This window comes from Rhinatrema bivittatum, chromosome 7, assembly GCF_901001135.1.
Source record: "Rhinatrema bivittatum chromosome 7, aRhiBiv1.1, whole genome shotgun sequence".
NCBI classification, from domain to species: Eukaryota; Metazoa; Chordata; class Amphibia; order Gymnophiona; family Rhinatrematidae; genus Rhinatrema; species Rhinatrema bivittatum.
Window position 1 is genome coordinate 66,457,518 of NC_042621.1, and position 27,465 is coordinate 66,484,982.

At 41.4% G+C, this 27,465-nt stretch overlaps 1 protein-coding gene across 1 annotated transcript in view; it reads right to left on the minus strand.

Annotated features, from left to right (window-relative positions):
• ITFG1 (integrin alpha FG-GAP repeat containing 1) overlaps nucleotides 1-27,465 on the minus strand; it is a 526,073-nt gene that overhangs the window by 262,279 nt on the left and 236,329 nt on the right. The window contains exon 9 of the mRNA XM_029608474.1: nucleotides 12,525-12,619. Coding sequence (XP_029464334.1) covers nucleotides 12,525-12,619 — 95 coding nt within the window. The remainder of the gene's footprint in view (nucleotides 1-12,524; nucleotides 12,620-27,465) is intronic.

Below are 27,465 nucleotides of genomic sequence, written 5' to 3' on the forward strand. Positions count from 1 at the left end.
CATCAGGCTGGCCAGGACAAAATAATTTTGATACAAAGTTGTTTTCTCTATAGTTCATGGCTCTCACAGAAACATACAAACATAGAAATGACGGCTGAAAAGGACCAAATGGTCCATCTAGCCTACCCAGCAAGCTTCTTAGTAATCACTACTCTGTGCAGGTTACTCCCATGTTTCTCTTACGTGCAATAATTGCTGCTCTGTGCAGTTATCCCCAAGCTTTATAACAAGCCGCAAAATTTGCATCTAGCAACATTTTTTACTGGGTGATGAGCTTTCAGACTGTGGTGCCTGACGTGCTTTGCTTAAGGACTTGGTTGTAAAGGCAATCCTGAGCTTTTTTCCTTATGTCTGCGTATCACTACCTCAGACCAGAGAAGTCTTGGGCCCTCTTGGTTGTTGTCAGACACCATTCCCCCTTTCCCCCTGCCGAAGTGGGAAGCAATGTTGCAGTTGCATTAAAAGTATCAAGGCTTATTGATTAAGGTTAGTAATCTCCATGCACATTTTCTTCAATTCTTTAAGTCTTGGCTGTAGAAGCAGTCCTGTGCTTTTTCTCTTATGTCTGCCTATCAGTATCCCAGAGCGTAGAAGTCAGAGCTCTTTGGTTGTCTGAATCCATGTTCTCTTTCTTCCCTTGCTATTGAAGCAGAGAGCAATGTTGCAGTTGCATCAAAGCATCAAGGCTTATTGGTTAAGGGAAGTAATCTCCATGCCTTCTGTTAAGGGTCGTAACCGCCGCACCAGCAAGTTAGCACCTTGCACGCGTTTCTCATTTCCATCCTCGAGCCTTTAGAGATCCACAGTGTTTATCCCATGCCCCTTTGACTTCTTTGACTGTTTTTGGCTTTGCCACCTACTCTAGTAGGGCATTCCAAGCATCCAACACCCTGTCCGTGAAGAAACATTTCTTGATATTGGTTTTGAATCGTCCCTCCTGGAGTTTCATCTTATGACCCCTAGTTTTGTTGCTTTCTTTCCGATGGAAAAGATTCAAGTTCATGCATCATTAAAACCATTTAGGTATCTGAAGGCCTGTATCATATCTCCCCTGAACCTTCTCCCTTTCAGGGTATACATATTCAGAACCTTCAGCCTATCCTCATAGGGCTTAAAGATAGATAGCACCCAACTACTTTCTAACCTCCTGCTGAGGTTAGAACCCTCAATCTTTGGCTTCAGACATAAGAATTGTCATACTGGGTCAGACCGAGGGTCCATTAAGCCCTGTGTCCTGTTTCCAATAGTGGACAGTCCATATCACAAGTAACTAGCAAGATCCTGAATGGTAAATAGATCCCATGCTACTAGCGCACAGTGATAAGTAGTAGCTATTTTACATGTCTACTTGGTTAGTAACAATTTATGGACTTCTCCAGGAACTTGTTCAAATATTATTTAAACCTAGCTTTTACCACATCTTCCAGCAATGAGTTCCAGAGCTGAATTGTGCACCGAGTAAAACAGAATTTTCTACGATTTGTTTTAAATGTGTGAACTAGTAACTTCAGGGAGTGTCCCCTAGTTTTTGTATTTTTTGAAAGAGTAAATAACTGATTTATATTTGTCCATTCTATTCCACTTACAATTTTTCAGACCTCTATCATATCCCACCATAACCATCTCTTCTCTAAGATGAATAGCCCAAATCACTTTAACATTTCCTTATAAGGAAGACGTTCCATCCCCTTTATCATTTTGTTCGCCCTTCACTGTATCTTTTCCAGTACAACTATATCTTTTTTGAGATGCGGCGACCAGAGCTGCACACAGTATTCCAGGTGCAGTTTCGCCATGGAGCGATACAAAGGTATGACATTCTCAGTTTTATTCTCTATTCCTTTCCTAAATATTTCTAATATATTGTTTGCCTTTTTGACTGTGGCCGTATGCTGAGGCGAGGATTTCAAAGTATAGTCCACTATGACAACTAGGAGATAAAACGCCTAATATAGAACTTAAAATTGTGTTACTACGTTGTGGGGTTACTTTTCCCTGTGTTTATTGCTTCGTATTTGTCCACACTGGATTTCATCTGCCATGTGAATGCCTAGTCTTCCAGTCTTGCAAGGTCTTCTGCAATTTTTCACAATTCGCTTGAGAATTAACAACTCAGAATAATTTTGTGCCATCCGCAAACTAACTATTAATGCTGGCAATTAGCTCATCGTAATGCCTGCAGCCACAGTCACTATTTATTAATGAACCATAATAAATTAAATTCGCTTGGATATTTATCTTCAAAAGTGGCCGCATTGAGAATTGAAGAGACAAATTCTCCAAAATGGACAAATGCTAATAGCAAAAGCCAAGAAGACTGATTTAATGTAAAATGTGAACAATTTCTGAAAAAATGTGATATTTATCTAGCAACGCCGAGAGCGGAGGGGAGGGGGGGAGGATTGCTGCACTTACGTCGGCGTGTTGGCAGTGTTGTCGCCAGCAGTAGTAGTATCGGTGCCGAGCGATGATGTTGCCGACATGCTGACATCCCTCCCACGGTGCAGGCAAGCGAGGCCGAGCAGTGTGAGGTCAGCTGCAAGACGGAGGAAGGGCGGAGAGGTTAGGCAGAGGGGACAGCTCCAATGAGGAAATGGGGCCTAGGGGAGGGGCTTGGACATTCCAGGATGGCCATTTGAAGCCTGGAGGCCATCCCAGGAGGGCGGGAGCAGTGGCATGGGGAGTTTTCCTGGGCAGCACGCCCAGGCTTCATCCCTTTCTGCTCCTGCTCCCCGGGCTGCTGCCTTAACTGCTGGTAGGCCACCTCCTTTGGAGAAGTTTTAAAATTGCTGCTTGAGAAGCAGAGAGGCCAGGATTCAAATCCTGCTTCTCCCATTGAGACTCTAGTCTCCCCGTGCTGTGTTGCTGGAATTAAAAAAAAAAAAAAAAAGAGGAAGAGGGCGCTTTTAAGCCCTTTAATTCCGCAGCCATGTCACGCGGTCGAAAACAGAGGGCACCGACTTGCCATCCGGCCTCTCGGGGAGATCCTGACTGCGCATCCCCACCCGAGGAGGAATCGCCGGGTATGCTGCCATCCAAACCCCCCTGGGGCGGGGGCACAGGATCAGGAGGCTGCAAGGCACCTCAGGGAAAAGCCAGACAAATGTCTCATTTCTCTCCCAGGGACCGACCAGCCGGCTTCAGCAATCCAGTGAATGGCAGCACAGTGAGGGAGACGGGATAGGGGCAGTCACCCTGTTGGGTTGCATCCCTCAGTCCTCCCCATCGACCCTCCAGCCAGTGGGGTGGGGACCTAGGGGAGACCCCACAGCCATCCATCGAGGCGGTTTCACCCCCGTGGGAACAGATTGGCATTCGGCTGAGGGAGCCCAGCCATGCAACTAACCCTGCCTTTCGGTTCAGCACACCACCGGTGCAGATGCCAGCTTGGAGGGGTACAGAGTCTGTACCTCCTTCCTGGCCTGGGTGGCCATAATTGGGCCCTCCTGGTTTCTATCAGGGGACCCAATCACAATGGTGGCCCGAGGCAATGGGCTTCCGGGTATGCTTTGTGCCCACAAGCTCAGGGCAGTGGCTTGCCTGCACTGCAGGAACTTGTGGCAATAGTTCTCTTGCACCCTGGGGGATGCCCAGTCCTGGCTACAGCTTGTGAGTCAATATCTGGCGAGAGTGCTGGTCTTTCAGACTCGCTGGACCTCTGGGAATGCCACCAATATGGATCCCACTCCTGCCCCTGGGGTGCAGTCAGCGGCCCTTGTGTCTGCTGAAGGTGAGTCCAACATTCCTGTGGTTGGGGCTGGGAGACCTTCCCTGAAACATAAGATCTCTCTGACACCAATCAAAAGACATAACCAGGGCTTCAAGGAGGTCCCCTACTTAGTTTACTTCCATCCTTTCTTCTCACCCCTTATCCCATGACCTCCTGCCCATGCCTACCTCTCTTATCAATACATTTTTTCACCCCGACCCCCTGTTTTTACCCCACGTTTTTCACACATAATTTCTTCATTGTTTTCATTCCTTTCAACCCGTTTCTGAAGTCAGTGAAGGTCTCTAAAGCTTAATAATGATTAATGCTTTAAAGTTTTATCGTTCCAAAGTTCCAATGTTTAATACCCCAATGTTTTAATGTTCGAATGTTTAATGGCTCTCCCAATTGTTTCCATTGAATGATCTCATGTTTAGTTAATGTAATTTAACCTAACTTAATGTTTAACTTAATGTTTAATGTATTTGCCCTCCCGCGACCATTCTGTGGTACTGTAAACCGGTGTGATCTGTATTTCATACAGGAATGTCGGTATATAAGAATTCAAAATAAATAAATAAAATAAATAATCACCTGCCGGAAGTATACGGGGATGCCACTGATCCACCCCCTTGCAGATGGCAACAAGGTTGCCGGGTGGAGGCACAAAAAGAAAAGTAAGAGGCACTCCTGCCGCGCCAACTCCTCAGGCAGCAGGAGTTACTCATCAGTATCCTCCTCCGGTTCGCATGGGTCATTAGTAGCAGAGGGGTCGTGGAACACCACAGCTGCTAGCGCTGGTTTAACTGCCTTCAGCACTAAGAAGCAGCTCTGGCAGGGTGTGCTGCGTTCACTCTGGTGCCACGTGCGCCGTCGCCAATATGTTGATATATTTAGTCTGATAGAAGAGCGCAGACAGGAAGAAGGATTGCGCAAGGGGCTCAGGCGGCAGGAAGCTCCAGTGGGTCACAAGTGGGTCTGGAGGACTATTAATAACTGGGTGTGGGACTTTGCAGGTTTGGTTTTGATAGTTGGCCGAGCTGATACCTCACAGCATTTGGCAATGTGGTCCTACCTAGACATCATTGTCAGTGCACACACCACATATGAGGGATTTGCTTGGTTGATGGCAGACACCCCCCATCCATGTCCTGGGGCACTCACAAGATTGAGTTGTGGCTTACACATGACAGCACAGAGTTCTGACACTCAAGTGACCAATTGCTCCTTTAGGATCCAAGGGGGCTCCCAAGGTCAGGGTCGGGCATCCAATCCCACTGCGGAAGCCTGCTGGTGATATAACACAGAAGGGTGTACATCGCAGGATTTAAGTACAAACACATTTACACCTCCTGCGCCGTCAGTCACCCCACCACCAAATGCACAAAGAAAGCTCTTGGTGATAGAGGCAAGTAGCCCTTATGTTAGAGCCCCAACTCCAGTTAGGTGATGGGTCTCAGCCTTTACCCCATTAGGGGGTAAATTTTATAAATGTACGCGCGGGCGTACTTTTGTTCATGCACCAGGCGTGAACAAAAGTACGCTGGATATTATAAGATACGTGCGTAGCCGCGCGTATCTTATAAAATCCGGGGTCGGCACGCGCAAGGGGGTGCACATTTGTGCAACCTGCGCGTGCCGAGCCCAGCGCGCGCCGAGTCCAGCACGCACTGCCTGTTCCCTCTGAGGCCGCTCCGAAATCGGAGCGTCCTCTGAGGGAACTTTCCTTCCGCCTCCCCTCACCTTCCCCTCCCTTCCCCTAACTAACCCCCCCCCCCGGCCCTATCTAAACCCCCCCCCCCCCTACCTTTGTTGGCAGATTTACGCCTGCAGAAAGCTGGTGGACCAGCGTGGGCCCTCGGATGTCGTTACTCGAAGCCGGGCAGACCAATGTAGCACGCACACCCATATCGAACAATTTGGTGCAGAACGGGGCCAGTGCTCGACAATACGCAGCCAAATTAGCCAAGAAATCCTGGGAGACCAGGATTTTGTGATTTTCATATGTTAAGGATTTCCTGATGCACATCACCTGCAATATTTCACTTTTGTGAGGGAAATTGAAAATTTTTGCAATGACCACACGCGGGCGGTCAGCGTTTACCTTTTTGGGCCCCAGCCAGTGAGCGCGCTCTACCCATAGTGGGCCATGCACTTGAGAGAGGCCCAGTTCCTTGAAGAGCACCAGGCTCTTCAAGGGTAAGTCTTTCTCTTCGAGAGTTTCAGGGAGACCCACAAATCACAGATTAGATCTGCGCGAGCGATTTTCCAGGTCCTCCAGGTGCTCAGCATGTTTCGCCAAGGACGATTTCAAGAAAGAGATTTTGGCCTGGGATGCAAGAAGGCCATCTTGAACATCAGACAAGCGTTGTTCAACATCGGCGAATCATGTTTCAAAGCCTGTGATGGCAACGGACAGCTTGGACAATTTGGCGGAGATAGTCTTAAGGTCAGGCCCCAAAGTCTCCACCACCGCTGTTTTTATATCGGCCAGGGCCGGCGCTTGTGTGGGTTCAGCTAGCCTGGCCTCTGCCTCTGTCAGCTGTTCAAGAGGCCGGAGTTTGTCCTTTTCCTGGTCTTTCTTGGTCAACTGAGATGTCATTGTGCAGACCAACAATGCCCTGGTAAAAGAAGGTAACTTGACAAGGGGAGATAGGCTGACAGATAATTTTTTTGCAGGTGCGGATGGGGCTGGATGCAGAAGCAGGGAGCTGAGAAGGGAATTCACATCTGCTCCCCTCAGTGCATCACGTGATCTCTCCATGGAGGTATTTATAGCTTTTACTAGGTAGCATAGGATAGTTTATGGTAGGTTCTTGAGAAGGTGCAGGACATGAGTCTGATGCATAGCCTTCATTTCCTAGTCGTTCTGAAAAGCTTTATTAAAAAAAAAAAAATGTTTTCAGGACCTATATTGTAAAACTTCTTTGAGGATGGTTATATCTGCTTCCTTGGTTTCTTGTGTTGGTGATTCTGGAATGCGTCTTTATTTTGTTTTGTCAATACTTCTTCCAAGGTTTATTTGAAATGGATTTTTATTTATTTATTTTATGCTTTTCAGCAGTTCAAAGTATACTGTAGATATTCCTAACCCCAGAAAGCTTATAATCTAAGTTTGTACCTAAGGCAAAGGAGGGTAAAGTGATTTGCCCAAGGTCACAAGGAGCAGCAGTGGATTTGAACCCTGTGAGTATGCAAGCTGTTTTTGAGAATGATTCTTCTTTGCCATCTAGTTATGGTTCACTGCCTAGTTTTTTTTTTTGGATGGAAACAAGTTTGTTCTAGTGAAACTTGGCAAGTTGATCACAGTCTGGAGTATTTCAGATGCAATGTTATGAGGTTATGGAGGTGTTTAGGAGGCCATTAACAATGTGATATAGCTTTCTGCTGCGATTTTTTGCTACTTTTGCATTTGAGAAGTAAGCCTGTTTTGATTTGTTTATAGTTTTCCTGTAGCTCTTAAAAGGATTGTATCCATTTTGTCCTATTTTCTCGTTTTCTAGATTTTCTCCATTTTCTTTCTTGTTTTCGGTAGGTCTTATTTAGATGCAGTACATGTTCTATGAACCATGGTTGGAGCCAACAACTTTATTTGGTGCCACCTAGTCCAGAACTATCATATAAGACTTGCTGCAGTGGCAGACCAGGCTGTAGGCTGTTTTTTTTTTTTAAGGAAAGTTTCTAGTCTGGTGCTTAGATTTGCACTGGAGAGCATCAATTTTACCTCTGCTTTACAGGGTTTGCATTTATGATACTGTTTCTTTGCTGACCATATGTTAAGGTTAAATGTGATCATGGAATGGTCTAATCAGATTTTCAGGTTGGTTTTGAGTTTGTGAATGGATCCACTCACTGCCTTGGAGTTGGAGGTGAGTAGTGAGTCATTGAGGTGTGAAGTCAATTTGTTGTAGACCTTGTACATGTGTTATAGGCATTAACTGCTCTTGTAAAAGACTATAGTCAAAGAGAATAAGTTATTGTTTGAAGATAAGGGAACACTGTTTGCTGTACCCTTTAAAATGAGTCCTGTATGTGATACTGCCTGCATTTCAGCTGCTGATCTCTGAATTTCATATTTTGGGGTATATTTAGTTAAAATTTTCAGTGTTCATTTTTGTGTTTCTGATTACTGAGGAATGGAAAGTTTGGTGGATATTTTCTGGAAAGTAAAATAAACATCTTCAGCTAAGTAAATTTTTTTTTTTCAAACCCTGGAAAGCTTGAGGATAAAGATGGCAACCTTCAAAATGTGCGTCAGAAAAAGATTTCTAGAAGTTTGTAAAAAGATATATTCAGTACCTTAACCTTTCACCCAAGTAAACATTTGTACACTTCCTAAATTAATGTTTATTTGTATCAAAAAATGGTATATTTATTTTGATATTTTACCCATCCTACCGAAAAATGCCCAGAATGGGTTATAGTATAACATTGAAAATAAATCATATTAGCAGCCTAGTTTTTAGCGCCACAGGCTGTGAACCAGTGAAGCCAGGTTTCAAATCCCACTGCTGCTCTGTGTGACATTGGGTAAGTCACTTCATCCTTCATTACCTCATGTATAAACTTAGGGCCTGATTTACTAAGATTTTTATAAACTATTCTAAAGAATATAAAAAGTTATGGTTTAATGGGACACAGCTAGCATGGGTTTATACAAGGGAAGTCTCTGGACTATCAATCTCCTACTTTTTTGGAGGAGTTAATAAGCATATGGATACTGGTGAGTGGTGGAACTAATGTATTTGGTTTTTCATAAGGCGTTGACAAAGTCTCCCATGAGAGACTCCTGAGAAATATAAAAAGTCATGGGAAAGGCGACAATGTTCTATTGTGGATTGCAAACTGGTTAAAAAATAGGAAACAGAGTAGTAATAAATTGTCTGTTTTCTCTGTGGAGAAAGGTAAACTGTAGAGTGCCCTCAGGGACTGGTGCTTTTTAATATATCTGGAATATGATCTGGAAAAGGGGACAGTGAGTGAGGTGATTAAATATACAGATGACACAAACTTATTCAGAGTTGTGAAATCACTATCAGATTGTGAAAAATTGTCGGAAGACCTTGCATGACTGGGAGACTGGGCATCCAAATGGCAGATGAAATTTAATGTGGACAAGTGCAAAGTGATACACATGGGGAAAAGTAACCTACATTATAATTACTCGAATTAGGTTACCACCCAGGAAAACGATCTGGGCGTCATCGTGGACAAGACTTTGAAATCCTTAGCTCAGTGTGCAGCGGCAGTTTAAAAAGCAAAAGAATGTTAGGAATTATTAGCAAAGGAATGGAGAATAAAATGGAATAGATAACTCCATGTTGAGAGTGCACCCAGAGTACTGTGTGCAATTCTGGTCATAGCATCTCAAAAAGATATTGCTGAACTGGAAAAGGTACAAAGAAGGATGACCAAAATGTTAAAGGGTGTGGAATGGCTCCCCTATGAGGAAAGGCTAAAAAGGTTAGGGCAGTTCATCTTGGAGAAAAGATGGTTGAGGGGAGATATGACAGAGGTCTATAAAATCATGAGTGGAACAGAATGGGTGAATGCAAATTGGTTATTTATTCTTTTAAAAATACAAATTCTTTTTCATTCAATGCATATTTAAGCTCTGGAATTCATTACCAGAAGATATGGTAAAGGCGGCCAGTGTACATGAGTTTAAAAAAAATGTTTGGGCAAATTCTTGGAGAATTCCATAAACTTATTAAGCAGATAAATTTAGAGAAAACCACTAATCCTGGTATTAGCAGTATGGGACCTATCTACTGTTTGGTATCCTGCTAAGTACTTGTGATCTGGATTAACCACTGTTGAAAACAGGATACTGGGCTTGATGGATCCCCAATCTGACCTCAGTAAGGCTATTCTTGTAATCTTATGCTTTGTTAAGAACATAAGAACATAAGAAAATGCCATACTGGGTCAGACCAAGGGTCCATCAAGCCCACATCCTGTTTCCAACAGTGGCAAATCCAGGCCATAAGAACCTGGCAAGTACCCAAAAACTAAGTCTATTCCATGTTACCATTGCTAATGGCAGTGGCTATTCTCTAGTTGAACTTAATAGCAGGTAATGGACTTCTCCTCCAAGAACTTATCCAATCCTTTTTTAAACACAGATATACTAACTGCACTAACCACATCCTCTGGCAACAAATTTCAGAGTTTAATTGTGCGTTGAGTAAAAAAGAACTTTCTCCGATTAGTTTTAAATGTGCCCCATGCTAACTTCATGGAGTGCCCCCTAGTCTTTCTATTATCCAAAAGAGTAAATAACTGATTCACATCTACCCGTTCTAGACCTCTCATGATTTTAAACACCTCTATCATATCCCCCCTGAGCCGTCTCTTCTCTAAGCTGAAAAGTCCTAACCTCTTTAGTCTTTCCTCATAGGGGAGCTGTTCCATTCCCTTTACCATTTTGTTCTATTGTACATATCTCCAGTCATAACTGCCACTATTGTTCAGATTTGAACTATCTATACATCAAATCACAGGGAACGAATCAGTTAATTAAAGCCAATTTGCTGGTCTTATGGGATGGGTAATAGAATATTGCAGTTCAAGACTGCATTTTCTTCTTTATTGCTGTATTTTTGTCATTGAGCCCTTATAGTATTTCACACATCCAATACGGACTTCCACTGCTATTGTATGTTTGGTAGCCTAATTTCTTACCTTTATTTTAGTACATAGTTATATCCAAACTGGTTCATTAGTTTTGAAGCTGTAACCATTTTTCCACACATATCCTTAACCATATCATTTGATGAACTTTGACCTTATTTGACCTTAAAATGACCCACCCTAGACTGGATGACAGCTTGGCCTAACTGCAAGTTTGAGAGTTCTAGAAGATCCAAATGCTATATGCAGATACTTTATGAGAGTAACAGAAAAGATTAAATTCCAATTTGAGAAGTTTTGGTTCTGTGCAGTGAATGTTCATATCCCACATCTGGCACACCACTGCCCTTATAGATACTCAAGTACAAAACCCAACTACCAGAATGAGACAAAGCTTTACAAGAATTCTAAAATACTACAGCAATATTTCTGTACAACATAAATGATTATGGAGTTTTTAATTTAGTTATTTCTACCAAGAAAACAAAACGATAGGACAAAGAAATAGGAACATGTATTATAACACGACCATGAACAGCTGCAGCAAGCAAAGATTACTGGCTGATGAAAGTGAGCTTCTCAGTATCAAAATAATGGTAATACAATTTTCTGAAAGGCAAGAAGAAAAGATGTCTAAAATGCACACTGGCAATCATTTTATTGCCTTAACTCCAAGCCTGTGAAATTCTCTCAAACAGTAATCCTCTTCATACTTTCTTTGGAATAATATCCTGTTACTTATATCATGAGATCTCACACCATATTCTATACTCAGAATTTGTTGATTGTATCTAGCTTCAGACTCCATTGTCTGTGTGTGTGAATGTATATACACACATCTATTTATCTCAGAGCTTTTCTACAATTAAACAATGTAATATTGCCGTGATATTTTGTCGGAGGGGGTAAAATATTGAGGGACCACCCCCATGATATTTTATTGTGGGAGGGGCACTATAAGGAATATGAAAATATGTCAAAAACAAAGCTCCTTGGTGTAGTTAAAAGTAACATTCCTTATCTTTTTGATAGAATGGTGCTCATTATTTGGAATATAATTATGACTGTAATGTTAATAAGGTGTTCTTCTCTTTTTGATGTTATTGACACAGATCCTCTCACTTTTTCCATACAGTTCTTGTTACACTATCTTCATATTTCAAGCAACATTACTATGTCTTTTAATGCAAAAGCAACAGCATTTAGTAATTCTGTGCCTAATAAAACAAAGGTTATCTCAAGAACTGCCACAAAACCAGATTATTCAGTTTTAAATGCATATCAGGACATTTTGGGGTTGATTTACTTCTTGCATTTTGAAGCTCCACTTGGTGAACAGGAACAGACAGGTTTTCCAGAATGCCTACTGTCATAAAAGGGTTTATTCTGGAGAGAGTCAAGGCTGGCAAAGATGTTCAACACACTTTCAATCAAAGCATTCTGGGTAAGCAGGATGTGGAGCCACCACAAACACCGTACTACCATCCTCTGCTCCACTCCAAATCAAGCTCACAAGGGGTTATTCATCCATACACATGGAAGAGTAGCCTAGTGAATAGAGCAGAAAGCTACGAACCAGGGAAACCAGGGTTCAGAATCCCATTGCCGCGCCTTGTGACCATGGGCAAGTCATTTTACCCTCCATTGCCTCAGGTATAAGCTTATATTGTAAGCCCTCTGGGAATAGAGAAATACCTGAATGTAATCCATTCTGAAGGGCCAAAAAGCAGAATATAAATAAAAAAAAAATTTAAAAATGCACATACTGCATATGACTCAGTTAAGGAATCATATACATCTCATGTGTATCAATGAGAACTATATGGAAAAATTAGATTTAATGTAGAAGAACTTTCTTGTGTGGGATTCCTATTTACAGTCCCTAACACCTCATGCCAGAAGTCTAGTGCTTAATGACTATAATGTTTCCCCTAATGGTGATTAATCTTTTCTGGAGGTTCACAGGAAGTGAGGGGAGGGGATAGGGTGATTATCACAATGGGTTTATACACAGTTGTTTTCTTCTGTTCTGTTTACTTTCTCTTGTATATATTATTAATAAACAGATTGAAACATAAAACGTGAAATTTCAATTGATTTTCATTTAGCTTGTATTTTTTCCCAATTCTACATTAACAAAAACTTTACTTGGGTTAGTTCAACAGACCGAAGATTAACATACCTCATTTGAGCCTGGTTTCATTAAATAGATGGCACTTTTCTGGCAATGTTCATCTGTACATGCAGGCAACAAAAGATCTTGTTGCCCATCACCATCTGTCAAAAGAGGGAAGGTATATCAAACAAAGAGCTATATTTTAAAATGATAACTAGGAAATATGTCAATTTTTTAAAAACATATTCTTATTTCCTGACTCCCCAACTTACCAGAAAGTCCCCAGGATGGGTTAGAAATGGAGGAAGTCAGTGAAATTCAAAATGGAAAAGAAATATCAGATGAAATGACCCTTCCCTTAACAATGACTAAACAAGAGACTAAAGAGAGTAAATCTTTGCCATCTTCAAAGTCTTCCAAGGAAATAATGAAACAAACAAAGGAAAAAATTAATATTCAAGAAATTATAGTGAGACCTACATCTATAACTATGGATACTTTGTGGAATGTTCTAACAAAATTAGATTCTTCTATTAAAAATTTAACTAAAGGTGTTAATATGAAACAGTTAAAAGTAATTCTGCAGCTTTGATTAATTTACAAAAGCAGAATAATACTGTTGATCTGCACCTTATGCAGGTGGAAAAAATTCAAGTTCAACAAATCAAGGTGGAAGCTGAAATATAAAGGAAAATTGAAAATATTGAGAATTACTCAAAAGTTTTAAAGTTGAGAGTGGTCAATTTTCCTTTTATCAGTAAGGTTTCGCCTATAGAAATGATTAGGATGTATATTATAAAAATACTGAATATCCCAGAACAAAGTATGCCAACTATTGTTAGAGCATTTTATATAAGTAACACTGTTAAGATCAAGGAGCAGGCTCTTGGGAAGCAGGATGCTGATGTAGTAGGAGAGCATAAAGAAAATATTGGATCAACCTTAGATTTGTTTGATTTTTTAGAAAAATCACAAGATGAAGTAGTTATTGAAAAAAACAGGTACTATGTTAATAACCTTTGCATTTATTTCGCATAGAGACACAGTTTTAAATTTTTTTCCGAAATAGGATGAAAACTTGTTAAGGGAACAAAATTTGGATCTATCCAGATGTAGTAAAGACTACACAAATTAGGAGGAAACATTTCCTTGAGTTAAGATCTAAAGTGATTGAAAAAGGGGGGTCAATTCATTCTTCACTATCCATGTAAATGTGCTATTAAATTGGATGGGAAAAACTATCAATTCACTGAGCCCAAACATCTCAAAACACTTCTGGGAGATTGAAGGAATACTAAATTAATAAAGAAAGGGGTCTGAATCCTACATTTCTTATATTTTATTACCTTTGAAAATTGCTCACAAGTTTAAATGCTTCTCTAAAGTTTACTTATAAAAATCAGATGGATGTATGGAATTATATGTGATTTGAATTAGTTTGATATTTCAATCTGTATTACAATCATCTGTAAAAGTCTATTGGCAAGTAATTTATGTATTACATGTTAAAATTATAAATAAAGATTACAAACCCCCCCCCCAAAAAAACCCCAACTTATATACATAGCATAAAATGTATCTAAAAATTACAAATTGTGGGATTCCAAGACTGTATCAATTTAGTACCATATCACATGAATTACATATACAGAATATTTAGTTTCTGATAAAATATAAGAAAATCAATTTCATTTAAATTATTTGTTACTGAATTTGTACAACTTCTCAAAGCAGTTCAGGAAAAGAAACCAATTCAATATTTCAACAAGAAAAGACAACTACAAGACAGTTAAAAGATATAGAAGCAGGACATTCAGATAAATAGTAGAAAGGAGATGATTTTGGAGAAAGGGGTTTGAACATGGAAAGGAATACAGTCAATCAAAAGGAAGTGGCAAACTTTTCTATAGATAGGAGTCAAATACCGAAAAGCACATGGCAGAGATAAAAGAAGCATGGTATCTTTGAGAGGCAGAGAACAATGAATGAGTTAGTACATATGGAGAAAGACGTGTCCTACTGGATATGGGGGAGAAAGCCATATATGACTAAAAAAAAAAGTGGCTTATGTTGTAACCTTAGATGAAGAGGAAATCACTGCAGACCACAAAGGAGGAGTACAAGCAGAGAGACTGGAACATAAGCCTAACTGCTGGGCTAAGGATATGATGAAGCTAAGTATAAAACTGAAGTAGGCTTGCACACAAAATACTATGGTAATTCATTGGATAAAGGTAATGATGACGACAGAAGCACTGGATAATGAATGAAATAGGATAAATTAGCATGTGTTCAAAAAGCTTCTGTAACACTAGAAATTGGTAAAGGAATGGGAAGGGTCAAGTTATTGTGGGAGCAGAGGCAAAAAGAATGGTCAGGTCAGCTGTATTATTAAAGGCATGGCAGATGAGACACAGGTGAAACAGTAAAGGAAAGAAGGGAACTTTTTTCTCTCATAATTAACTTCATGTGATGACTGAACGATCAGCAAGACAGAATAGAGACAATAAGAAGTACGGTGAAGGATAGCAGGAGAGGGGAAAAAATTGGATACTCTCAGCATAAAGATGGTAAGATATGTCAAACAATGAACGCGAAAGATACAAGAGATCAGAGCAGTAGACCAAGTATTGAATCTTGGGGAATACCAACCAAAAGGTATTTGCAAATATAAGTGCCTTGAGACACTGAAACTGGAAAGGAATGAACAGATAAGTACGGTAGTAAAACATCCAGAAGTAAAAGAGAAGTCTAGATTTCAGTAGATAATGAACTAAAAGATTAAAAGGATCATGTCAAAGAAAGGATATTTTTCAACTTTTTAACCTTAGCTCCCACTGCATATTTGGGGTTCTATAAATAGCACTTTCATCTTTTGTTTGAAAATATAATATAGGGGAAATGGGGAAACCAAGATGGCTGCTACCCAGCTGCTGCTTGTGGCTTGAGCTCCATGATTTTGTGTGGTTTCTCCTTCATAATTTGCCTTTGTTGGTACATTTTATCCTATGAAAATGGTAAAAAGAAAGGACAGAACCAAGTCTTACTCAGAAGATCTTCTGGTGCCTCTCCATGGACTTATGGATGCATTTGTATTATCTTCGATGCAAGCTGACAAGACTGAGGTAAAAGTTGGAAAGCTGCATGAACTTCTATTGTCAGCAAAACTCCCAACCTCAGAGCTATCTGCATTCCAAAGATCAAACTCTACCCTTGCTGCTTGGATTCTTGTACCTATCTGCAGTCTTCCTCATGCTTTGCATTGCTTATGTAGCTTGCAGTGGTGATACTTTTGGAAGGGGGAGAATGGAATGGGATGCTAGCTTAGTGTGTGGATCCTTGCCTGAGATACTGATGGATATTGGGAGAAAAATGCAAGCTATTGGAGTACTTTCACAAACGGAAAAGGTAGACAGTTAGCTCTCTCTTGAAAGATATATAGGGATCATTGTTTTTAGTTTGTATTTTAATTTTCCTGGGAATTTATCAGTGATTATTATAAAGAACAAAAATAGAAGCAAAACCAGTGGGGAAAATGAATCATTTTGTTCACTGATTTTTCTCCCATTTGTGTTTATTATGATTAAATACTGATAAATTTCCAGGAAAATGAAATAAAAACTGAAAACAAAGGTCCCTAAAGATATGTTATCTCCTGAGTAGTAGGATTCTGTCAAGTGGAACTTCTGACAATAGTGTTGGCTCCTATCCTTCTAATATAGATACAAGATACAGTGATCCAAACCCCAAAGAGTTTATGGAAAAATTTGAGCAGGCTGTCTGATGAATGAAAAGGATACTAGCTGGCTGAATTGTTTAACTTTGTTCTTTCTTATAGTTTACTAGAATAAAGATAATTTCTCCTTTGGAGATGTTTAATAAAAATATTTACTGGAAGTAAGTTTTCTCCTGATTCATTTGCTCCTATTAATGGATGCTATTATCTGCCAACGCAGAAGTATTAGGGGAGTCCTTTAGAAGGAGATAGCCTTGATAATCTCTACCCTGTAAAATTCCTAAGAGGAGGTTTCACCATCTATGACCTTGATAGTCTAATTTGTTTTAGATTCTGACAGAGACTGAATACAAAAAATATATTTCTGGAACAGAGACTTTTCTTTGTTGGGTCAAAAGATTAGAATATTCCCAGATGCATCAAGACCAATTCAATTAAGGAGGGGAGGTCTTTGCTGCAATTACATTCAAGTGTTTTAGACATAGGAACAGTAAATATAAGTGTATTATAAAATATAAAGGGATTTGTTTTTTCCTTATGTACTCTGGACATCTGGAGCTTTTTTTCAGTGATAAATCCATTGGAGATGGATGATTTCTATAAAGGTGGCTCTATGATTAAAGATTCAAAAAGCGTGAATATTCAGTCTGTTAAAAGTTTTGCTGGGAAGTAGATCAAAATAGCGTTGTAGGAAGAGCCGCGTTTACAAGAGACTCTGTCTGCCTGATAACTGTCTGCTGCTTGTTTTTCTTGGACCTATAATGGTTAGGAAAAGGAAGGGGGAGACCAGGAACTTGCCCTGTGGTACCAGCTTCTCTTACTTCTGTGGTCCAATCAACATGTTCGTAGTGTGAAGTTCAGAACAGTCCAGACTGCAATCGTTGAAAAGTGCAGGAGGGGAATTGGAGCTCTCACTTTCTCCCTACCTGGGCATTTCACTCAGCCAAGACCAGAGTACCTCTGGGAGATCCTGCTGCAAATCTCCCCTTTTGAGTTTGGCTCTCCTCATCACTGATGGGTAACGTGAATGGTTCAAGTGTGCCTCCAGAGGGGGACAGGCTACGGTTTCTGACAGTGGTATCACCAGAGATTCCAGAGCAATTGCAGAAGAAGAGCCAGAAACCCCTTCTGAATTGGCTGAGAGTTTTAATGGTGAACAGGTACCCATTTCTTCTTCAGTGGAGACTTGGGGGAGTTTCCACTTAGAGAAGCCTCCTGAAGCTACTCTGGAAATGATTTGTAAAGCAACCGAAGGGCTTGGCAACATTTTAGCAGCCCAGCTTACTGTGGTAGTAGATAAGAACTTGCTCTTGAAAACAAAGTGAGGCCGATATTCAAAGCATGTTTAGTGCTATGCTCTGCAACTGCTGGATAGCCAGATAAGTCACTTATCGGACTATCTAAATATCCAGATAACTTGCTGGTGAGTAGTGGGTAGACTGCTGCAGTGTTACTTATCTGGTTAACTTAACCGGATAAATAGTAATAATCGCTCTTATCCAACTAAGTAGCAACCTCTACTCGGATATTCAGCAGTATAGCTGTGCCACTGAATATCCCTTGTAACTTAGCCAGATAAGTTATATTCGGCTTAAGTTACTTACCCGGATAAAGCAGAGTTGCTTACTTGTAACAGGTGTTCTCCTAGGACAGCAGGAAAATAGTCTGCACAGATGGGTGACATCATCAGATGGAGCCCGGCACGGAAAATGTTTGTCAAAGTTTCTAGAAACTTTTACTGGCACACTGAACATGCCCAGCATGCCACTATCCACGTGGCCATGCGGGGTCCATCTTCAGTCTTGTACCATAGCGAAAAGAAGAGTGAAAAATAAAACAACTAACCGACAGTGAACGGAGTGGCGGGCAGGTTTCCTGAGGACTAACATCCTGCTGTTCTAGGAGAACACCTATTAAAGGTAAGCAACTCTGCTTTCTCCTAGGACAAGCAGGATGGTAGTACTCACAGATGGGTGAATACCAAGCTGCACGCTACCCCCATCAATAGCAGGACCAACAGCACTAAACCACGTGCCAATGGGCAGAACAACACAAGTGTTGGGGGATGCAACGGGAGGCAGCAGGAACCAGATACTGGGCCCTAGGTAGGGAGAGTTGGGTTCTTATGCCTGGAATAGATTACAAAGGACAGACTGGCCAAAAGTACTGTCTTCTTGACCATCCTTGGCCAAACAGTAATGGTCAGCAAACGTGTGTAGGGAGCTCCACAACTCAGCCTTGCAGATCTCAGCAATGGGGACCGCACAAAAGTGCGCCACTGACACTGTCATGGCCCTAACCGAGTGCGCCTTGAAGCGGCCTCTGAGCGGAAGACCCGCCTGTTCATAGCAGAAGGATATACAGTCCGCCAACCAGTTGGACAGGGTCTGCTTGCTCACCACAACACCCAGTCTGTTTCTGTCAAAGGAGACAAAGTTGCTTGGTCTGCCTATGGGCTTCCATGCCCTCAAAATAAAAGGCAAGAGCACGCTTGCAGTCCAGACTGTGCAGAGCCCGTTCATCCTGATGGGAATGGGGCCTCGGAAAGAAGGTGGGCAAAACAATGGACTGATTGAGATGAAAAATCAGTTACCACCTTAGGCAGGAACTTAGGGTGAGTGCATAAAACCACCCTGTCTTGAAAGAATTTTGTATAGGGCAGATACATCAACACCTGAAGCTCACTGACCCTGCGAACGGAGGTGCCCGAAACCATGTTTCCTATACTGCTATTATTCTGGTCTTAAAAGGCTTACACTGGGTACTTATTGCATTCAGAATTCAATATAAATTTCTGATACTTGTACATAAACTATTGGTACTGAATTCCTTTCATTGGGCAAATGCCCTCTTGCACCTCTATAATCTATGCTGTGCTTTGAGATCTTTGCAGAGAGGCCTGCTTGTCAGGCCAGGTTTGCAGATGTTTCATATGTGGAACCGTTGTGATGACCAGTCTGAACGATGGTATATAAGAGCTTAATAAATAAATAAAATAAATACGTGAGAGCGTGCTTTTTCTGTGCAGCTCAGGAACTCTACTCCACAGGAACTGCAACTGATGCACTGCACAAAGACATTTAAAGCAATGTTAAAGACTTATCGCTTCAGGCTAGCATATGAGTAGTTCAGAGTTGCTCTTTGATTTTGTTTTTGCATTTCTGTATTTTTCTTTTTCTTTTTGTTATTCAGATTTTACTGTGGATGTTTTATTTTTCACCACCTAGGTCCTAGTTATAGGCAGTATAGAAAGACAAATAACCAACTAAATATACTAGCTCACAAAATGAATCCAAAGTCTACTATCCCTAAACACATAATTCTTTATATTTGCAAACAATACCAGCCTTAAAAGCTAACACACAATATATATATAGCCAGTAAAAAGTTTAACTCTTTAAGTCTTGAAAAAAAATGTGTTTTTCTTATACATTTTTTCCCAGGAAGTCCAGCTTCCCACCAGCAGATGAAGGTTCTGCAGTTATCTGGACTGGAACAAGTTTTCCTCCAGAATTTGCCAATACTTAATACTATTCTCTTTCCCTTGATCTTCATAAATCTCCTTGTCCTCTCTGCTGCAAAACATCCCTAGAACATGCTGCTGCTACCACTATGCTTTACAGAAGGGATGGTGTTAGCAGGGTCACCATCTCTACTGGTTACCATCATGATTAGTACTGTGACCAATATAAGTTCAATTGATGGGGAGAGGATGGTTCCAATCTGACCTTTTAAAACTGAGGTATGAACAGAATCCCACTCTCCCAGCTACAACTAAAAGCACATACAAAACTACATTGCTGATGATGAGGGACTGGCAGTAGCCTTCTAAAACTATCTCAAGACCCTGTCCCCTTACTACATGTCATTGATTTTCAGTGGTGTATTCCGAATGGGTGACCCAAGAGCTGACACAGGCTCTGGCAGTGCCTCCTCATTTGCTGGAAACACTTCATTCTTCTGCAACAGATGCAACTATACTTATCAGATAACTGAATGACTACTGCATCTAAGAATAACTGTTTTGCACTGTATATGGTGATGCATGAATAAAATGATAAGCTTGGGAGTGAGCACCAAGGTGGTGGCATGGATTACAAACTGGTTGACAGGAGACAGCATGTAATGGTAAATGAAACCTACTCTGAAGGGAGAACCATGTTATGTGGAGTGCCATAGGGACTGGTTTTAGGACTAGTTCTGTTCAATATCTTTGTGAGAGATGGGTTGATCCACAACAAGTTTGATAGCCAAATTATGATTCATGAAAGCTTCCCCGTTTCAAATGCACTCATGCTTAAAAGAGGAATTCATCAGTAACTGGTTAGTCTTTGGTATCAAAACAAAAGTTCAAAACACGGATAGTTCTAGATATTAAAACAAAGACATTGTAAGGAGCACTTGATGTGCATAAAACAAGTGAATAAAGACTTGGGTCGAAGGGTGAGCACCTCAAAACCTGAAATGAACATTAATGTGGGCAAAAATGCTTACAGCAGTGAGAGACAGCGAATGCAAACTGTGGCTATTCCAAAGCAGAACTTGAACCTCATAAATGCTCAAAAATTAGGAACCCTTTCTGAGTTTAAATCTGTATTTGCATCTGATCATTTGGCTAGGAACTACTACCAAGACAATTTGGGACTGTGCAGCAAGAGGAGTGGAGACCTAGGGCTCAGGGCAAGATAGAACAGGAAATAGATGGTCATTGGGGGGATAAAGTTGAGACTCAATGATGTTCAGGGAGAGAGCAGGCACCTGGGGATAGATGGGGAGGATAGGGACTTAGAAATTGTGGAGGGTATGAGGGAGGGGGTTTTAGATGGGTTGAGAGTTAGGAGATAGGGCTGTGGGTTAGGAGAAGGGGCTTGAAGGGTGGGGAAAGACTGAGATATGATATGAAAGATTTGGAGAGCTCGGGGAGAGAGAGTAAAAGACAATGGAAAGGGATTAATCTGTGAAAGGGATCAGAGAGCATGGAACTGGGGCTGGGATGGAGATGGCTAAGTAGGGGGCAAGAGAGAAGAAGAGGGAGAGGATAAGTAACAGAAGTAGCAGAGGATAATGGTGAGATGAAAGGCAGAGGCGAGTACATAGGGTGTAAATGGGAGATAATGGGAATGGGTGAAATAGAGGGAGAAATAGGCTGGGAAAGGAGTGATGAGTAGAGAGGGAAGGGGTGAGAGACTGTGAGCTGGGAATGCTAAAAGAGTGAAAGATGGAAAACTGATAAGTAGGTGAAAAGTGAAAAAATGGAACTTGAAGACCAATCCAAGAGGTGAGATCTAACTAGGAGTGGAAAGAGGCAGAAAAGAGAAAATGAGAAAAGAGAGGAAAGGGAAAGATCAATGTTAGACAGAAGCAATAGTGGAACTGAATAAGACAGGAGGAAAGAGGAAACACAAATTTACAGGAAACACTGGAAAAGGAATGAGGAGAAGACAGAGGAAAGAAGAAATGAGATTGGGTCTAACAAGATTAGAAAATTAAAATGTCTAGACAAAGGAAGAAAAAAAGCATTTTATTTTCAGTTTAGTTATTGGAATATGTCAACGTTTTGGATATGCATCATTGATATCTTGATATTTTGCTCAGCATGGGAAGAAATGCATTTTTTAAAACTCTATTTATATATATTTCAGTACAGATACAATGAGAAAAAGACAAAACACTTGAGAAAAAGAAAAAGGACCCCCCCCCCCCTTAACTACTTGTTTCTCTTTCTCTAGTGTGTCACAGCATTCTTGGGGTTTCCATTTCAATTTCTGTCTGTACATTTCTAATTTCTAGTCACTTATTCTGTATTTGGTGAGGGCTTGTATATATTTGATAAAGGTGTGATATTTGTGTATAGTTTCCATGAAGGAATTTATAGCTTTCTAGCTTATTAAGGTAATATTGCTGTTCTAGGGTCTGCTATAATATTATAATGCTACCTTTTCATGGGTAGGGTTATTACTGTTTGAGTCTGGTAGTTAATGTGATATAGTATAGACAGTTTGCTCTATAGGTTCTGTGTACATTCTTTGTAAGGATTTGTATTATTTCATAATGTCCTTGGCAGCTGAAGCAGATTGTGTTGCAGTTACTGAAGTCAACAATGAATTAAGGCAGGGTGAAAAATTCCAGACTGTCCACCAATAATTGAGATGTATAGCAGCTCTTATTCAACTTCTCTATGATGGGCCAAAAAAGACAATCCAATTTGCATGTGGGTAAATGGTCCCCAGATATGGACTGTGTTTCGTAATCAACTGCATCGGGAGGCACCTTATTTATATCTCTAATAGGAAAACCAATAAAAGCAAGTTTTCTCACCGTAAACGGTGTTTTCCGTAGACAGCAGATGAATTAGCCATGCTGTCTGGAAACGTCCTCTGTGCCACTAGGTGTCGGAGCTCTCAAAGCTGAAACAGATCTTAGCCAGGGAGGAGCGCCTGCCTGTATGATACCGCGCTGCTCCAAATCACCTCAGTCCATATCAAAGCAAGACGAGATGCAAAGATGAAGAAAACTGTCAGGGGAGGTGGAAGGGTCAGCATGGCTAATTCATCTGCTATCTACGGAAAACACCTTTTACAGTGAGCAAACTTGCTCTTTTCCTGCAGATAAGCAGCATGAATTAGCCATGCTGTCTGGGATTCCCCAGCTGAAGTATTGAGCGCATATAGCCGATGATATGTGTCTATGATAAAAAAGAGGAAAAAAAAATGCGCTCAAGACAGGCAATAGGCGGACAGTTTTTATGATGTTGCTGTCGCTGTGTGCAGATATGTGCTACCCGAAAATTGTTTTTTTTCTTGTTCTTTTTTATGTGTGCGTCAGCAGTCGCAGCAGCAGCAGCGGGAAGTGAGCAGATATAGCGAGGACCCTGGGGTTGTGATGCAACAAGCCAGGGTTGGTCCTTCATGGAGATGATCTCGTGAAGGCATAGTACGGATATGGAGTGTGTCATAAGTAGTAGTTGTTCTGGTAAGGAAACAGAACTGGACCATATGTCGATGATGGTGTGCTAGTTCTACCATGGATATCCTGGTGACAAAAAACCCCTGGTGCAGAGAATCCTTTGTACATGAGGTATCTGCTGAGTAACTGAAGGTTGGATGAAGGCTGTCATACTTCTTGTGATTGAAGAAGTGAGGGGAGCAATCCCTGGTGAAGAGGGCGGGGCACTGAATATACTTTTGTGGGAGGAGATGGGTGACCTCCCGTAACAGCAGCCTGTAGAGGGAATACGGTGGGTAAGGCTGAGTACATTCGGGAATATCGGTGTCAACACGGATGAAGCAGGAGGCCTCAGAAGGTCTCGGGGGAAATTCTGACTATTCCTCTGAGGGGAAAAATTTCCCTTTCAACCCTTGGAGTTTTGATGTTCTTTGTGGGTGAGACCTCCATAGAGGTAATATCGGGTATGCCCATCAGTACCTGACATGATCTTACCACACTGGTAGGAAATATCCAGTGGTCGCGGTGTGTCAGGTAATCTCGACGTAGTAGGAGGTTTAGAAACAAAAAACCTGTACAGTTTTTTTGTTTTGTTTTGTTACCAAGGAGAGGCAAGAGCCGCGTGTTGTTTGGATGGCAAGGGGGGGGGGGAGGATACTCCGCTGACGTCCCTGCAAGTGTGAAGGTTGAAGACCACTGTGTTGGAAATAGGGTCATCTGGAAACATGATTTTGATGAAACCTTCGCTGAGGACGGTGACAAGACATGTCCCCACTTTCTGCCTGTATAGGTGGACTTTCTTCACCAGGCTATTTGCAATAAGAATGACGTGAGGATAAGGATGGTTTGGTTACTAACATCACAAACCTTCCTAAAGGAAGGAAGCTTAGCGATTAGCTGCAAGGGCATTTGCGGTGGATTCTGTTGTAATGCCCAAAGCTCTATAGATAAGAATGAAGAAGTACCATGAAGATTCTTCATTGCCATGCAATGTCCACCGCACCGAATGTTCTGGGACAGAGTCTCTAGAGACTGGAAACATTTATGGAAGACTATGCCACATAATCATGTGTTGCACTAACTTTGTGTACAACATTATGGATTGGAGTATCCTCCAATCGAAGGTGCCAAGATATATACCCTCCTTGTCGGGTGGTGTATTGGATGGAGGATAGTTTTCCGTGTCTTTTGCTTCCTTTTTTTATTTTAAACTACCAATGTCTGAGGGAATCGGATTCTAGAGCACCAGATCTCCGTGGACAGAATATGAGATCCATGGGAAAAGGAAGGCCATGGCCCTCAGAAGGAATATCCAAGACTTATACTGCATCGTGGATCCGCCAGAGTGTTGGAGAGAAAAAAATGCATTTATTTATTTATTTTTTGGGATCTCAAACATTTGTTGAGTGGGTACAGACTTTCACAGTCCCTACACTTTGAGGATGTGTGCCTAGATCTTCAGCATGCTCGTGAGACCGATCTTCCGATGGATAGAATAGTCGTTTAGTAGTTTGGAAGGGTCTGGAACAGCTTCCCTATGAGGAAAGGCTGAAGAGATTAGGGCTGTTCAGCTTGGAGAAGACACTGCTGAGGGGGGATATGATAGAGGTCTTTAAGATCATGAGAGATCTTGAACGAGTAGATGTGACTCGGTTATTTTCACTTTTGAATAATAGAAGGACTAGGGGGCATTCCATGAAGTTAGCAATTAGCACATTTAAGACTAATCTGAGAAAATTCTTTTTCACTCAACGCACAATAAAGCTCTGGAATTTGTTGCCAGAGGATGTGGTTAGTGCAGTTAGTGTAGCTGGGTTCAAAAAAGGTTTGGATAGGTTCTTGGAGGAGAAGTCCATTAATGGCTATTAATCAAGTTTACTTAGGGAATAGCCACTGCTATTAATTGCATCAGTAGCATGGGATCTTCTTAGTGTTTGGGTAATTGCCAGGTTCTTGTGGCCTGGTTTTGGCCTCTGTTGGAAACAGGATGCTGGGCTTGATGGACCCTTGGTCTGACCCAGCATGGCAATTTCTTATGTTCTTACCCCGTTTTCGTGGATAGGAGTGTCCGCAGTGGCCGAAGAAGGCACGACATGTGGTGGTTGGAGACATCGCATGGGTACCCTGCTCGCTGGAGGTTATATTCTCAGTACACTGTAAGCCAGCCGCATATCGATGTTTCTGTCCTCTGGGAATAGGATGTCTTCCCGAGGTTATGCTTCGTCTCCATAGAAGGGTTCTTGAGCCCTAATGCATGGCAGTAGGTGAAGAGAAGGTTTGTCTTCTTTTCCTTCCTTTTCTTTTTTTTTAATTTATTTATGGATTTATTTATTATTGTTCTTTTTTTTTTTTTTTGAGGGGCGGAAGGACATGTGGGTCGCATGTGCCCCACGTTCCAAACTGTACCCGCTGGCATCGCTCCGCTGGAACATCTGCTTGGTGCTGGCATGCTCTCGCCTGTGCGCTCTGATGCGCCGGTCAGCCCGGAGGGTATGTGAGTGCATTGTTGATGCACTGTTAACATGCTTGAGTGAATATGGACGCTGTAGATGCATTGGCGTGCCAGCACATGCGTCGATGTGTTGGCAGATGCGTGGATGCAGCAGCGGGTCGACAATGTGCCGACCCGCAGGCAGATGCGTGAATGAACTGGCGAGCGCGCCGATGTGCCGTGCGCTGGAGGACACTCTAATGCATCAGTAGATGTTTCAGTGGGCCTTCACGCTGGTGGGTGCATTGTTTGGTCGACCGATGCGCTGGAGCGTTGGCATGCCACCCGACGCATCGATGACGTTGATACCATGGACACAATTTTTTTTTTTTTGTGTCGTTGCCCCAGATGTCTCCTCTGCTCGGATGAAGCGGGAGATCCAGCGAGGAGATTTATTTTTTATTTATTTTTGGTTTTTTATATACCGATCTTCTTGCATTGGATGCAAATCAAACCGGTTTACAGTAAAACAATTCAACTTGCCTAGTAGCATTACATGGAACAAAGAACATGGAACAAAATAATAGTGTTTGCAAGCATTACATAAAAAACGAAGAACAATTAAACATTTAGAAGCCTTTGGTGACAATTCTTATAGCGAATGTGAGTAAATGTGCCATTAATGTTAAAACGAAATCAGGCGAATGATTGTCTGGATTGAGAAGGAATACTGGGACGGTGGAATAGGGGCAGACACGGGGAATGGGGGATAGGGTGGAGGGGCGCAAAGAAAAGAAGGTGTAAGATAGGGGAGGATTTAAGGGTGAATTTATAACAAATAGAACCAATTAAAGTAAAGATCAACTGGTGAGGATGTCATAGATCAACTGATGTCATGAGATCAACTGGTGAGGATGTCATAGCGGACGGACGGACGGGGGGGGGGGGGGGGGGCTGGAGAAGATTTAATTACTTCTCCCAAGGGCAGTCTGGTTTTTTTCGTGTTCCTTTCCTTTTTTTTTTTTTTTAAATAATGAGGAGAAGATCTAATTTGCTGCCCTCACGGACAGAACTTGATTGCATGCCTGTTAATACAGAAGATGCTGTGACTCCTTGTTTTCTCTTCATTATTTAAAAAAGTGTTGTCTTCTTTATTACTTTTTTTTAAACATTGAGGAGAAAAGAGAGCTCCGCGCACTCAGCTGCGCGAAAAAAACCAGACTGAGGTGATTTGGAGCAGCGTGCTATCATACAGGCAGGTGCTCCTCCCTGGCAAAAATCTGTTTCAGCTTTGAGAGCTCCGCCACCTAGAGGCACGGAGGACGTTCCCATACAGCATGGCTAATTCATGCTGCTTATCTACGGGGAAAAATACCATAGTTATACTTTGACACATCATAGAGAAGCTGAATAAATACTGCTATATGACAAATATTGTTGGCCATTCTGGAAATTTTCACTCTGCCTTTATTCATTGTTGATTATTTATTGATGGTTGGGGTTTCACCTTTTCTTTGTTGCAGTTACTGAAGTGATATCAGAATTTGAATACTTTTGAAGCTTGAGATTGTAAACTGCATGATTTTTTTTCTTCTCTTGTTGCTAAGTAATCATCCATCAGTTTCTTTTTTTAGCTCTGCATATTTTATTTTGTTAAAGCAAAATAAAGAATTATTTAAAAAAATGAATTTGAATATTTTTATATGGCGAGTAAGGGAAAATATCCTCATCCTACTCTGTACCCAATTATGGATACAGGGTGTATCTGTAGAAATTGAAGTAAGTATATATATGTGGGTTCTGTCCCATCTGTATAAACCCCATACTTCACTCTCATATTGAAGAATTGACTGAATTATGCTTCTGTTCAATATGAGCGATATTGTGGAAGGGAT